Genomic DNA, 15242 nt, shown 5'->3' with positions numbered 1-15242 from the left:
ACTGAAGGTCATGCACACATTCCCATCACACGAGCAAAAACTTTCAGTTATACTCTGAAATTCGTTTCTACAGCTGTGTTGTACGCATCCTGTCACGAATAGCCTTGCTTTACAGGGGGAGCGAGTTGCACGTCCCCGCTCAGCCTTTCTTCAAGCCGAGCCCCGGGCGTGAAGGTCAAGTGAGACAACTTTGTCCCCTTCACCCTTCCAGGTCCGCGCCGCTTTCGCCTTCTCGGCCTGTCAGCAAGTTCGTATCGTGCCATAGGGAACTCCTACACTTGCCGGGGTTCCCTTTGTTTCGAATGGAAACCCCAAGGCCACCTGCAGCCCAGGTACAGCCGGGGGTGGTCTGGCGCAGGTAGGCGGGCCGAAGGATGGCACGGCGGGAAGCGCAGCACCCAGCCCCGTTCGCTCCCAGCTCCGCGGCTCTGCCGCGCTCACCCCGCGTTGCCCAACCCTGCGTTACCCACCGGGGCTCCGGGCGCGCCCTCTCGGCCCCCCAGCCCCCGCCCGCCGAGGGGTCTCTCCGCTGCCGCAACTTTTCACCCGGCGGGGCGCGGGACTCCGCGCGGCCCCGAACACACTGCGGGGCGGGCGGCTTAGAGGGCGGCGAAGCCGAGCTCGGCTCGGCTCGGCTCTGGGCTGGCTGGGCTAGGCTGGGGCTGGGCGCCCGCGCAGTAGGGCGCGCTGGCGGCGTGGACCCGCCCTCCGCCCTCCTCCCCTCCTCCCACCCCTCCTCCCTCCCGCCGCCGCAGGGAGGCCGGGCCGGCCGGGCCCACGTGCGCGGTGCCCGGGAGCCGCAGGAGCGGCGCTGCCATGTGTTTCCTGGGCGCGCGGCGCCGGGGGCAGCGCCTGAGCGCCCCCGCCCGCAATGCTGCGGGGCGCCGCGGGGCTCTGCGGCGACGCGGACGCCCGCTGGCCCTCCCCTCGCCTTCTCCTCCTCCATGGAGCACCTCGGCGCGGCGGCCCCGTCAGGCTGATGCCCGGCGGACACCCGGAGCAGGCGGCCGCCTGCGCCCCCGCCGCGGGCTCCGGCGGCCGAGCGGGGCACCCCCGCCGCCAAGGTGCCCGGCGCAACCCGCGCCCGCCGCCGCTCCGCCGCCCGCCCCGCGCCCTACCCGGCGGGGTTTCCCCGGGTGCCGCAGGCGCCGCTCCCGGGGGTCCCGCGGCCGGTGGCGCTCAAGGGTCCCGCGCCACGGCCACCCTCCAGTTGCCGGCCAACTTGCAGCTGCCCCCAGGTGAGTGATCCCTAGCGGGCTGCCCCGGTTGCGGGCATGGTACCGTGTCGCCGCTTCCCTGGGATGTCGCGGTCCTTGCTGTCGCGGAGCGAGTCGGCAGGACGGGTATCCCGCCGCCCTGCCCTTGCTGCTGGGGACGAGGCGTGGCGAAGGACGGGCCGGGCGGCGGGGGATGGTGGTGGTGGTGGTAAAGGTGTGTGTTGCGCAGGTTGGTTTGCTGCCCCAAACTTCTGGGAACCGGGATGTGTGTTTGTCTTGCAGGGCATTGGGAATGTGAGTGTGTTCAGTCAGTTAGCACTGGGGATGCTTACAGCCTATCTGGAGGATGGATCTGGAAGTCTCTGGATTCAGGCAACTTCTTACTTTGCTGGATAGCACGAGGAGCAGAAGGAATATAACCCAAAACACAGTGGCCGGGTTACCATAATATGTGACTTGAAAACGACTGATGGAGGCTTTCGTAGAACTTGTATGAAGGGGTATCCGAGGAGGGGTGTGTGAGCGGGGATTGGCGACTGCAGAGCGAGTCCCGTAACTTACCGTGCGGTAAGACTGCCCGCGCTCCCGGGCAGTCCCACAGGAATTCTTTTCACTGGCACAACCAGGCCGATAGACCGTCAGTGAAACAGAATATTGCCGTGCCTAAGGAGGGCACTGCTGAAAGTTCATTACGTGTTGCTCCTTGAAACGCTTTTTTTTGCGTAAAAGCTATGTGGAAAACGAAGAGTTCAGAGAGGTCCCGCGCTTCTTATAGCGGCAACGAAAATATTAATGGAGGAATTGCATAGTGCTGATAAAGACAGCTTAATTGGATAGCAGCAGAGGGTTAGCCAGGGCTCCTACCTGCGCTTTCTCTCAAGAGGAAGAAAATGCTGTTGGTTCTGAACTTCCCGCTCTTCCCTGTCGGGCTGCATTTAAATGCTTTTTAAAAAAGAAAGCGACTTTGGTTCAACTGGTTTTGATCTTGCTCTATTGAGACCCCAAGATATGTAATGACTTTATTTCTATTTGGTGCTGTAATTATTTCCTGCCAGGACAGTTCTGTTGTTGGAGCATCTGTTGCAATTACTTTCAGGTCGGATGTTGCAGAAAAGGATGACTGGTTTTACAGTAATTCCTGTGCTAGTAGTGCATATTTGTTTTTTTTTTCTCTTTCTTTCTTCTTTTTTTTTTTTTTAATTGCAATGTCTTTACCAAAGACATGCACTTCCCAAGGATATGTATAATGCTGATGTAATTTTAAAAAGTTGTCTTTAGTCAGTAAGTTTCACTGTAGATTTCCCAGCACTCAGATGATGCTATAATGTCTGGGTAGTCAGCAGTCAAGGATGAGTCTAAATCTTTCCTCTGAAATGAACCATGATGGAAATATATTAACTTCTTGTAGCAGGAGGCCCCAGGTATTCCGGTTTTGTATCTAATATTTTTGCTTTTGGGAATGTATTGGCATTCAGTGAAACACCTTTCTATGAAGGTGAATGCTCGTGCAAATACCTACAGTTGGGGAACTACAAGTTGGCAAAACTTATGTTTTCTTCGTAGTGGGCTGGCTATACATCAAGGTATACTGTTGAATGTCATCTGACTTGTATTGTGGCAGTAGGCAGATGTAACAAAACTAGCATTACCCTTCAGTTGCATCAGCTTGTTTTCCTTGCTCCTGGGACAATGCAGCCTTTGTACTGGAAGTTCAGAGGTGCTGGTACTGTGCAGCATTGTAAATTAAAAGTAACAGTATGGATTTTAGTGCTTCAGAAGAAACTAGAAGTTGTCAGATTTCAAATGGATCAATGTTTCATGGAAACTTGCCTAAATAATTGTTGTGAGGATGATATAAAAATGCATTCTGGCTTGAGTAAATGTTAGTATTTTACCTCTATCTTCTATGTGGATTCAATTTTTAATTAATAATAAAAAATGCAAGATGAATAGCATTAAACCTGCAAGTGTTAGTTTAACATGATTAAAAAAAGAAGGTGGAATAAACAACCAAATTCTTAGGCTTGAAAAGTTTGTATTTCAAATAAACTGCCTAATCTAGCCATGCAGGATAAAATACAGAAGGGAGAATGCACTTGGCTTTAAAATGACGGCATTCAACTTTTGTGGCATCTGCGAAGAAAAGTGCATACAGAAAACATCCTTCCCTTGAGTTTCAAAGGAAGATGTTTGAGCTGTCTTGTTCTGAGGACAGCACTGCCCTTACTGGCCATCCTGAATTACTCGTGAACTGCTTTCGTCCTGGAGCATGTATTGCTCCTGTGCTTCTACAGCGCTGCAGTCTGGGGAAGGAAGGGCACCAGTGGAGCTGTGTTTGCCCCCGTGGCTTGGAGGGCAGTGGAGGTTCATGAAAGTCATGGATTTATGCTGTACTTTCTCTTCCATTTCTACCTCCCCTTTCCTCTTGCTCAGAATAAAGCCAGGAGGTGGGAAAGGCAGGTGACCAGGTATGACTCCTTGTGTCTCTGGGCACAGATTGCTCTTTTTACCTGCTTACCTAGGAAAGATTACTGGGCTCCGCAAGTTATCCAGGTCTCACAGGACCCAGACTTACTCATGAGTAACAAGGGGTTTTCATCACCCTCCTATGTATTCCTCTGCAAAGTGCTGTCAGACCAGTCCTGCTGGTACTCAAGGCCATCCTCCTGCACCAGTCCATCCCTGGCTTGTGGCTGACCACCTCTGGGGGTTTTAATATGCAGTAGTACTCCAGCTAGGGACTGTGTCCTTCATGTACCGTCAGCCAGGGAGAGTCTGACCTGAGTGCTTGCTTGTGGTATTTTGACCTTACATACCATCAGCTGTTAGACTAAATGTTTGGGCTATCTCCTCCCCAATGGAGGGAATTCGTATGATCCACCAAAGGGATCCTTCCTCAGTTGCCCTCTTTGGTGACAAGAACATGTTATCAGCATTTCAGAAGGCTTTGTGTGTGGCAGTCTGTGGGACTGGCAGGGAACAGACCAGCATGACCAGTGCAGTTGCTGTCTCTGTCCTGAGCTCTGCTCGTTGTGTGGTCTGTGCTGATGCTTATGAACCTGCAAATGTCTCCTGTCATGGACCATCTGCTTATCCAGAAACTGTGTCCTTGGTTAACGTGAGCTTAATGTTGGGGGGGGGAAGAAGGGGGAAGTGGATGGGCTGTGCTACTAACAGGAGGAAATAATTTACTTGGGAAGGGGAAGGAGCGACAAGGGCTATGTCAAACGTCCGTAGTTCACCTTAGTTCCTTTGGGCCCTGTACCGCTTTGGAGAAGTGAAGGGTGGAAAAAGAGCATAGAAACAGCAAAAAGAATGTTAATGTTTTTCCTTGGTTTCCTTGTTTACTTTTCTTGAACTTAGGTTTTTATCACTTTTCTGTCTGTACTTGTGGCTTTCATTCTATCCCTGCCCCTGGAATGCTCATAACAGGCAGGTGTTGAAAGGACAATTAATAAATATATCCACTTCTCTTCTGGTGGGATGAAAAAGTACAAAACTGAACCAGATGCCAGGGATCCTCCATTGTTACCTTGGATCTGCTTCCAGCAGGGAAGCTCTTCAAAAAGCTCATCTCATGCCACTGCTGCTGGTTACAGGGATGGCAGCAGCTGCCATCAGCTGTCTCTGGTGTGTGTATTTCTGTTTTATGCTTTCCATTATTGCTAACACCAGTGGGCCTGAGCAAGTATGGTGTCAGCAAAGAGAAGTCCCCCCGAGTCTGCTGTAATTTGCATGAGTAATCTGGTGCAAGGCATGGTCTCTGTAAGTTTCCTTTGTACCTGACTGAGGAGGGAAAGGCAGCAGGTACAGCTTCTTTGTTTCTCTTTGCAGCTCAGTCGTCTTCAGTTGGATGTTTTACCTTGTCCCTGGCAGGTTTTCCACTCCCTACAGCTTATCTAGGCTGATAGTGGGTAGGTGTTCAGAAAGCACAACCACTGTTTGTGGGAGGTGGTTGGAGCTGTGTGGCAAAAGGCAGTCAGTCAGCATGTGGACTCCTGTGGCTGGGAAGGAGAGAGCTGATGTGGGTATTCCAAAACTGCTGTGGGGTGGTATGGAGCCTGGTCTTGTTGGGTTTCTCTTGACTGGATATAGAAACTAAGGTAACCTGAAGGGGTAAGGGCAGATAAACATCTGGATGCTTCTACCTTCCGCTTTTGAAGTTGACCTAATAGCTTTCAAGTAAAGTGCTAAGAATCTCCCTCTTCATGTTCTAGTTGGTTGTTTCTCAGTGGTAAAACCACACCAAGAATTTGTTATTTTCATATTTATGCTTTATTTTAGAATTGGAGGAAACCCTGAATTTGAAATACTTCTTAATTTAAATTATGCTTGGGTAGGAGTAGGCTATCTAACGATTTCTTGTTTCAACAGGACAAAAACCCCTAGAAACTCCTTTGAAGTCTGCAGGCTTTAGATGTTGATAATCCCATGAAGTCTGAGTGTAGTATTTGTGCTGTAGGATGATCAGTAGGCGCTAAATAATACATTATTGTAACCTTTTGTATCTCAATAGTGTCCTTTAGCAGGTTTCTTGGGACGGATTCTTTGCAAACTTCTTTCTTTGCATCAGGTGACACCAGTCAACTTTTTTTCTTTCTGAGGAAGGGTCAGCAAAGCTTTGACAGGCTTGAAGAACTAAGTCAAATATAAAAAACAGTGGCTTCTGCTGTAACCAGTAGAAATTTTGGCTGCTCTGTAGGACTTGATTTTGCTTTCAGGACTGAATGTGACTAGCAAAACAATGCCTTCATATCATTAAATGCACAGCCGTGTTGGAATTAAGATTTAAATCTTGGCAGAAGATATAAAACTAATGTCTAGATTTATGGTTTTCATGCACACAGAAAAGTAGATGCATTCTGAATACTGAAGCATGGAAATATGATGCTCAGTAAAATTAATGCTAAAGGCTGTTCAGATTTTACAATCAGTTGGAGTGTATTGCAAAGAATTACAGCTACAGTTTGGTGAATGGTAAACTTTTTTTAAGCCTTAGAAGAGAGAGAATGTGAGCCTAACTTCTGTTGCTTTTGCAGTATTTAAAGGACCCTTTGGCTTTTAGCAGTAAAAATAGCATCATCCACACACAAGTGACGGCTGGAAGAAACACTAATTATGTTTTGGTATTCTTTCACCAAAGCTACTGACTAAACTAGGTAAGCTTGTGTGTTATTATTTTGAGTAGTTGCTGTACCAGATTTTTTTAAGGTTATTTTAGAGATCCAGGTATTTGTCATGCCATGTGATAGGAATCTGTGCTGTGTTTAGTGGGTAGGACTGTAAACGATAGTTGTATATGCGAGTTGTGCTGTAAGTTGCAAAGCTTCTGATAACTATCAAAGATAAATAATTAGTACTGCCCTAATCACTTATGCAAAACCGAAAGGTAAATACTTTTTTTTGAATTCTTTTTGCATGAAGCTATTTCTCTGAAAACTGATGATGCCAGAAGGAAAGCAAGTACAATTTGCAAAATGGAAGAGGTCACAATAGACATTTTTAATTGTCAGGATTAAGGTCTGTTCTGCCATCTGGGTCATGTTTCGAACAAAGTCCACTAACAGATCTTTTCCACTACTGTCTTGAGGTAATACTATCTGATTGCAACTGAAGCAGGCTAAAAATGGCAGCAGGCAGAAGATACATTTTGCTAATGAGCAAATCTGGAGTCTGTTAAGGCTGGAGAAGTGGTGAAGCTCAGTGATCTTGTGGTATAAGACCAGTCAGATGATATGATGACATTTCATTGATTTTCTTAGCTTGTGCTTGCAGACTAGTGCACACTTCCAGTTTGGTGGAGGCAGAGAAGATGCTTTCGTTAGTACTGGCTGCTCCTAGGAGTTGCCTGGGAAAGCAGATTTCCTTCCGTAGATGTCCAGGCTAGATTAAGAAATGGGTGCAGCAGCATGCCCTGGTTGGTACAACACCTGAAGACTTTTGCTTGCAGCTTGCCCAGTGGCAGAGGACATGTAGTTCCAGTGGAGCTCTCAGAGCCATATCCAGCTGACTGGTGGTGTATTACCAGGCAGTCTGCTTGGAGCAGCCAGTGCTGTGTGTTGAAGAGGGTAAATGTGGTCAGAACACCTTTATATATGGCTTTCATACTAGGCACTCAACAAATACCCACAGTTTTGCTGACAGTTTCCACAGTATCTGTGTAGACAGAAGTTAATGCTTCCGTGAAGGTTTTGATGTCCTCTACAGTAAGATTTGTTTGCTCCATCACACTTAAAACAAGGTGGTAATCAGTGTTAAAATTCAGTGTTGAGCCCTTGATTGTAAGTGAAAATCCATCCAACAGAGGAGTGAATTTGCACTTTTAGAAGAAGTTAACTTTAAGAAGTTGGAATTCAACTTTCTGCTGATCCCCAAGTGAGCAACAGGGAAACAAGTGTGCCATTGCAAAATTAGTATGGATTAACTGCCTTGATTCTCCTCTTATTTAAAGGAGACAGATATTTTAAGGGGGGGTGATCTTGTCCTTTATTAGAACTCTATCAAGACACCAGTCCTTGGTATTCAGATGTTTTTATCATCACTTAGTTTAAAGTTAAGATTTGTAGTTCAACACTTCAGCTTCAGATTTTGCTGTAACAGCTTCATGGCTGTTCTAGAAGTGCAGGGTATTGGCATTTCTGGTCCTTAGAAAGCTGTATATAGTATTCACTCCAGTGAATACTAGGAGTACACAGGAGGGTGTGGTGTAGAGACTCAATGCTGTTTTCAGTGCAGTAGGAGTTGTCTTGAGAGTAAGGAAGTGTCATTTTGGCTCCTTTGAGGAACTCTTTCACTGCCATCAGCTGAGTCTTCTGCAAATACTTGAAGCTCCTGCATGAGGTAATTTGGGTCCCAGAGAACTGTTAAGTCAGATCATCTTATCCATAGACAATCCTAGAACTGTCTGATTAATGAGATAGGAAAGCAACCAAGCCTCAAGGAGCAAAGTTGCAAACCACAAAGATGAGATGGGGAAATGCTGATGGGAAATGATCCCAATTGCTGAAAGACATGGCCCAAGGACAAGAGCTAGATGTTCTCACGATATCAAATAAGACTTGTCTTACGCAACATTGACTGGGAATCCCATATGCCTGCACACAATAAAACCAGCAACTCTTGGGATTCAAGCATAATAAATACATTGTGAATTCAAATAGAAACAGTAGTGCCATCTTTTAACAATGCCCAAACCTGTTGGTTATTTTCATCCCCTCCAAGAATCAGTACAATGTCCTAATCTCTGATTTTCTTTAAAGGGTTGGTGTGGACATCTGTTGCTTGTTGTAAATAAAAGGTATAGTACCTCGCAACTGGTATGGTTATATTCTTGCTTAAGAGTTCTACTATAACTGAAAAATTGCATGAATATCAATGTATTCTCAAGGAAAGAAGCTCAACTGTCTTTGCAGTCGAGGAGAACTCTTAACTCTGAAATGTGGACCTATATTCTGTGAAAAAGCATCAGCACCGATTGCTAGTCCATTAAACAGAGATATCTGTCTGGGCACCAAAATCCATTGATGAACAGAGATATCCGTCTGGGCACCAAAATCCATTGATGAGCAGCTAGCCTCCAACAGCTTGGATAAGACTTACTGATTGAGTAGTGTGTGAAATTTAGCTTCAGATTTTTGCATTTTTAGCATTTTGTGTCTAGTTCCTGGAGAAAGGGAGGGAGACAGGATGTTGTTTACACTCATCAGACAAAGGTATGTGGTGTCCATTATTCCAGGCTGTTTGAAACAATAGGATATCAGAGTCTGCTCCATCCTGCCTAGGAGAGATATCATCATCCTTTTCCTGGCTCCCTATGCTTCAAAAGGCTGTGTCTGGGTGTCTCAGGAGCTGGTGCCTGCTCTTAGCAGAGAACCTTGCCAGAAAAAGGTTGGAGTTCCTGGAGGCAGCAGCCTTTTCTGGGACTGTAAGCCCCTCTGTTAGTGTGACAGAGCTGTGAGTATGTGATGGTGGTTTAAAAAACTGCTCACAGCAACCCAGGCCATCTGGGAAACACTAATGCTAGTGAAACAGTGCCGTCAACTGGACAGTGATGTCTCTGAGGGAAGCTAGTCACTGGCTTTGAAAAGGTGAGATGTCAGACATCAGCCTTAAAAGTTGTAGGCCACAGTCTACAGGAATCTGCAGTGCAGCATTTGAGCAGTTGGCAAAGATGCAATTAGCATTCATTGAAGAACTTATGGGTATAATATTGTATGGTATTTTATTTAGACTGTGTTCTGTTGTAGCATGAAAGTATATTGAGATTACACCCTTTGAACTTTTCTCCTGACCTGGAAATTAATGATTTCCATATATGTGAGCAAAACAAAGTGTCTTTCATTGGAACTCAAAATCGGGCATCTCACTGTGACTCTGCAATATCTACATGCCAATCACTGGTCCTGAGCTGTCACTGTAAAGACCCCTTAGTTTAGAAGTTTCCTTGGAATGGAGGGTAAGAACACAGTGATTTCTGGGATATGTACTTACTTAGTGAAACAAAATGTGAATGACATTAATTGTTTGAGGGCCTGGATATGTGATGAATGATTGTGGTTGCTGCAGCAGCGGTGTTGATTATGGGTTGATCGTTGCTGAATTTCTCTCGTGTCAACTGAAATTGACTTCCAAAGGTTGGGATGATTTGTTGTATGGAGTGAAATGCTTTGTGAGTGTAGTGCAGATACTGAACAACTCGACCCATACGGTATAGATGAGCCCTCTGCTGTGTTTATTTAGGAAATCTAAAAGCAATCACAGATGTTATTCCAAGAAAAGCCTCAAACAGGTAATCTTTGTGACTTCACAGAAGACCTGTTGTCTGAAATCAGTTGTATTTGAGAATAGAAGTTAGAGCTCATCATTGGAAGCCTTTGGTGAGGTAACCTTGTGTGGCTGCTAGATCTTTGTTGTAGCTTCATTCCTAAAACAGTGAAAAGCACAGCTACATGTTGCCTCTAGATTGGGCTGTTGTCTTTGTTTCTTCATCTCTACTACAGACATTTGCAGTGATGTCTAGGAAAATTCAAGTACATGGGGAATAAGTAGTTCTCCTGCATGCAGTACAGACCATCTGAAAACATTACAGTCCCAACATATTAGAAGGGTTGTGTAAGTCATAGGTTATGTAAAAGTTGTCACCATCTTTCACAGTATTTCATTAATTGTTCCTGCTTCTTCAGCAGTCTTTTACAGCTAGTCTGCAACATAATGCACCTTGATACAATCCCTGCCAGAACAGTCTATGTCTCTAATAATGTCTGGGTTTGGTCTTAGTCCCATAGTATGTTTTTATAACCTTTAAGTGACCTGCTCTGTGGGGCTCAAATGGAGTTGAAGAGGAAAAAACCTGCATTTTTTCTAAAGGATGGCTTTAGAGAGAAAAAGTATTTTCAAAGCTGTTGCGTAGGTTAGTAGTGTATGGCCTTTTATTTTCCAAATTTTGAGTAATCCTAGTCAGTCTAAGAAACTTAAAACTAATATTCCTTTTTTGTTGCCATTTAGTATCCTGCTAAAACATCCCCTTTTTATGCTTGGTCTTACCTTGTAATAACTGCCTTAAAAGCTATCCCTTTGTTTTGAGTAGCTCAGTGAAACAATGGGATTTGTTTAGGAACAGAGAGCACTGACACATTCCTGTTGTTTTAAAACATTTTTGTTGTTCACTTACTGATTTGGGACCTGAAAGTCTCATTTAGTCTTGTTTTTATAATTGATGGTAAAATGTACTTTACTAAGGTTGGCAACATACCTGATGCAGGCACTCCTTGTTTTGAAATAAGCTAAATTTACCCTTCTTTGAAAGCAGCTTTTGTAACTTGTGTTTTCTCAAATGAGTTTGGTCTAATTGTGGTTAGTTCTTACTTGTATTTTATTTTAGGAGCAAGAGACTTCTTTTCATTTCCTCGTGTTGTTCCCCAGCCAGCAGTTCCCAAGAGCTGTTGTGTTGAGCAGTTGCATTAGAAACCACGTAATCAAAGTGGTGGCTTAACTTGAAACTTCAGTTTCATGTGTAACAGCATAAGGTGTATCTCCGCTGGAGCACAAATGCTGGATGGTTCATCTCAGGAAATTTCTTCTGGATGAAGTTCCCCTTCAGAAATGGCCTCGGGATTGCCTTATGTGGTGGAAGTTGCCCTTATGGTGGAATGCTTTTAGCAAACATCGGTGTTCAGTGCTGCTGGATGAAGGCCTGAGCTTCAGCTGGCAGCACAGCTTTGTGTTAACAACATTGTGGTTTCCTTAACACTTATTCCCTGAAATACAGTGAAGCCCATGCAGGTGGCATTACCTACAGTGGCATAAACAGATCTCTGTCACTATCCCGTAGCACCTTGTTCACGCCTCTGGTGAATTTTTACTGCTCTCTTGTTACAATGCAGAGGTATCTGGAAGCTGCTCCTCCTTCTAACCTGTGTTTCTTGGTTTCTGGGTTGGATGCTAAACCAAGTTCAGAAAAGGCTGTATTTCCTTGACTGGTGCTGTTGGGACAGTTTAAAGCTGAGGTATCTCAGGTTTGAGCAACAAATGGAATTTTGTTAGGATGCCTGTGATTTTCCATTTTCTCACAATGCTGGCATGTCTGTTCTGGGTGGTGGCTGGCTGAGCTTTGCAGGAGTGATGCCAGGCACTCCTAGAGGCAGGGTTCCTGCAGCCCCTCTTTCAGGAGAAGGCAGATCACTGAGCAGAAAAGGTGTGGATCTCAATGAGACCTCTTCAAGGTAAGAAGGTATATCATGGCTCCTTCTGTGTAGGAAACTGAGCTGAGTTTTGGTTGTCAGGTCCTTCCACTCCAGCCTTGTCACAGGATTGCAGCTGAAGGAAGGTGTGCAGGAAACAAACGGTTGAAATAGATGATTCTATTTTAACTGCCTTCTCTGTCAACCAGGAAAAACAAATAACTTTCCAAAGGAAAATTATTAACAAGACAGGCAGAATATAAGGGGACAAAAGTCTCAATTTGTTGTAAATAGGACTCTTTGTTAATCTGCAAGAGACACCTGAGTCCTCCGGCCAAAGCATGTGAGAAATAATCCCTGACGGTAACTGGTCACTTGACTTTGAAAATAGGAACAGATTTGTAGCCCCAAAGGCACTGTGCCTTTCTCTTACTACCCAAATGCTTCAATGCTGAGGAAGTCCTTCCTCTTCTCTGACACAACTCCAGTAAAACTATCAAACATTCTTGGAAGTGCCGCCCAAAACTGGGCACCTGCAGTGTAACGAGAATGCCTTATTGCTGTTCAGTTACTACTGCTGGTGCTGATATTTTGTTCGGAGATTGCAGATATCTTTTCTGGTTTTACATGTCCTGCTGAGAGGTGTTAGCTGAAATGTCATGTTTCAGCCGTTCAGAGGTTGGTTGTTGTGTGTTGTCCCATTCCTCCCCCACCCTGCCCATTTTACTGTGGAGTTGCAGTGACTGCAAGAACTGAACTGTTTTCGCACTGTTTGTTAACATTTGCCTTCTAGTGAATGTGAAAACAGCTCTTGATAAGAAATACTATCTTTCCCCCCCACTGAGTGAAGAATGTGGATTCTTGCACTTACCTTCATTTCTGATAGTAGCATCTTGGAAGCTTGCACGAGTCTGTGTGACCTTTGTATTGTGAATCTCAAGGTTACCGTCACCTACTGTTCCCCCATTTCACACTTGAGTAGCTGTATGTAGTGTATGAGCCTTTGGGTGTTGGTTTTGAGTGCCATGGAACCTTTTCTTCTGGCAGAAGGTATCTCCTATGTCTCCTCTTGGTGTCTGTGCTATTGACTGCAGTATTGGGTTGTTGCTTTTGTTTCTAGGCAGGATGGGAGTATCAAAACATTGGGGGCATTTTTAAGTTGTGTAAAGGTATAAGCAAATTGCGACAATCACTGTCTAAATAAGATGGTATGAAAATAAAATAAGAAATCTAATATGTTTTTTGTAATTCCAGGTATTCATTGATTAAATTAAATTATCCATCTGTACCTAAATGTAATTATAGTCTTCAGTGGAGGAGGAGAAAGCTGAGTTGTCAGACAGAGTAACAGTATTTTTCTGAATATGCAACTGTGTTGTGCAGCTGCCCCATCTAGTAAAGGCTGCTTGAGAAAGGACGGAATCGTCTAGATGCTTCTCTTGCAGTTCTTAATGTGTGCTATGTGAATGGAAATATGTTGATGTTAAGAATTTTATACCAAGTTTTGTGTTGCCTTGCAATATTCTCTTATGCTTTTAAATGTGGGGGATGAAAACCTGTTACTAAGCATGTGGTTAGTAGCTTGATCTTTGTTTTTTAAAAAAAAAAACCCAAACCAACAAAACTCAAGTCGTGGAGCTTGTGCCTTTTTCTGTTAAACTCACTTAGACAGAAGCAGTGTTTTAGGCTGTATTGTATGGCAGTATTTTGACAGCTTTCAGACTAGCCAGGTAAAAAGACTGTTTCATTGATGAGATCTTGTTTTACACTAAGAAAGATCATAAGTGTTCATAGATCTGGGGTTTTTCAGATATTGGATAACTTGCAAGAAAGTTTAATGCATTCAAAAAATGTTAAGGTGCTCTTATTTGCATGTCTGGCATTCTCCCATACCTTCCCCTGTTCTTTTATTCAAAAGGCCTTTGTTAAGTGAGGGTGTTTGAGATGACGGGTTTTCAGTGGTGGACTTTGCTGGAGCCGCTGTTGGAGGTGCAGCTGCTGTTGGAGGTGAAACACCAGCAAAGGTAGGGGTCTCTACAGCTCCCTTGAAGGATCTGAAGCTGTTTAGACCAGGTATCCAAATGGCATTTTGTATTTGTGACTGTGATGAAACCTCTGAATTTTCCAGAGCTGAGCCCTGAGGGGCCTGGGAAGGAGAAGGAGACATTGTTTTGGAGCTGAATGGTTTCCAAATGCAGGGAATATGGGACTCTGTATGGCTTGTGACTGATACTGATTCCCCTTAAGGTGATTTTCATTAAGTTTTAATACAAATACGCATTGCTGTTTAATGGTTTGTTGTTACTGCTGATGGGGTAGGAGAAACATAGTAGGTAAGACTTTTTTTCTTTCCCACTGGAATCTCCCAATTTGTAAACTGCATTGATAAAACCATGCATTTTAATGCTTTTGGACAGACTGTTGACAGAGGGACAGCTTCAAATATCTGATGGCCTTGGCTTTCATGTGAGACCACTGCCCTCTGACTGAGGGGAGTGGTCTTCATACAGGTAGGTGAACTGGTACTAATCAGGCTTCAGTCCCCATTGCAGTTTTCTCTAAACCGTATATTCACGTCTAACTATGTGCCTAAATGTTCAGAAACAAGAGGCAGCCAAGTGTGATAGTGGTGATTAATTTTGCAGGTTGAAGAGCTGCTTGAAATTACTGTCAAAGTAATCCCAGAGTGTGTGTAGAGGGTGTGTCTGTCTTTTCAATATCCAAAATGTCTTTTTGACTCAAATGATGAACTGCTTCGCAGTTTACATCTTGTATGCACGTAGTGCTTCAATGTGGCCATGTACTTAAATCTTTCTCTTGAATTTTCTCTTGAATTTAGGAATTCTATCATAAGATGCAGAGTAAAGCTGATGTGCACTTAGTTCTTATATTTCTTGGCAGCTGTTCCTTGGAGTAAGAAACTAAATATTACATTATCAGTGTGGTCTAGTTATTTCTTCCACAGAAATATAGGGAAGCCGTAACGTAACTTAATTTCTAAATGTTTGAATGTTTTTCTTCAACAGGAACTGTTCTTATCAGAAGCAGTAGTGGCCACCTAATGCTAGTATCTCAACAAGCAATAGCACGAGCACAGAACCAGTCACAAAATAACACAAATGTGAGACCATCTGTGCCAACCAGCACTCCTGCAATCAGAATATGTGCTGTACAGGTAACTTCCCTCATAACTTTAATTTGACGTAGCTGTATGTTATGTGGTTATAACAGGGTTTGCAAATAAGTCCTGGAGGGTTAAATAAGTGTTTGAACGCTTTCTGAACAGCGTGATGGTGTTTGGTTTTGCACCCACAAACATCACTATATGCTTTGCTTTCTCAGTTTG

General features: G+C 44.5%; 1 protein-coding gene across 1 annotated transcript in view; it reads left to right on the top strand.

Moving 5' to 3' along the window:
* Positions 1-973: 973 nt before the first annotated feature.
* Positions 974-15242, top strand: part of TAF4B (TATA-box binding protein associated factor 4b) — a 71605-nt gene continuing 57336 nt past the window's right edge. The window contains 4 exon segments of the mRNA XM_029959458.1: positions 974-1027; positions 1029-1190; positions 1193-1238; positions 14923-15071. Of these exon segments, the coding sequence (XP_029815318.1) occupies positions 980-1027; positions 1029-1190; positions 1193-1238; positions 14923-15071 (405 nt within the window). The 5' untranslated portion in view covers positions 974-979.

This window comes from Manacus vitellinus, unplaced genomic scaffold, assembly GCF_001715985.3.
Source record: "Manacus vitellinus isolate BGI_N305 unplaced genomic scaffold, ASM171598v3 scaffold_1_pilon, whole genome shotgun sequence".
Lineage (NCBI taxonomy): Eukaryota > Metazoa > Chordata > Aves > Passeriformes > Pipridae > Manacus > Manacus vitellinus.
Note: the sequence above shows the minus strand (reverse complement) of the source record. Positions and strands in the feature narration are given on the sequence as shown.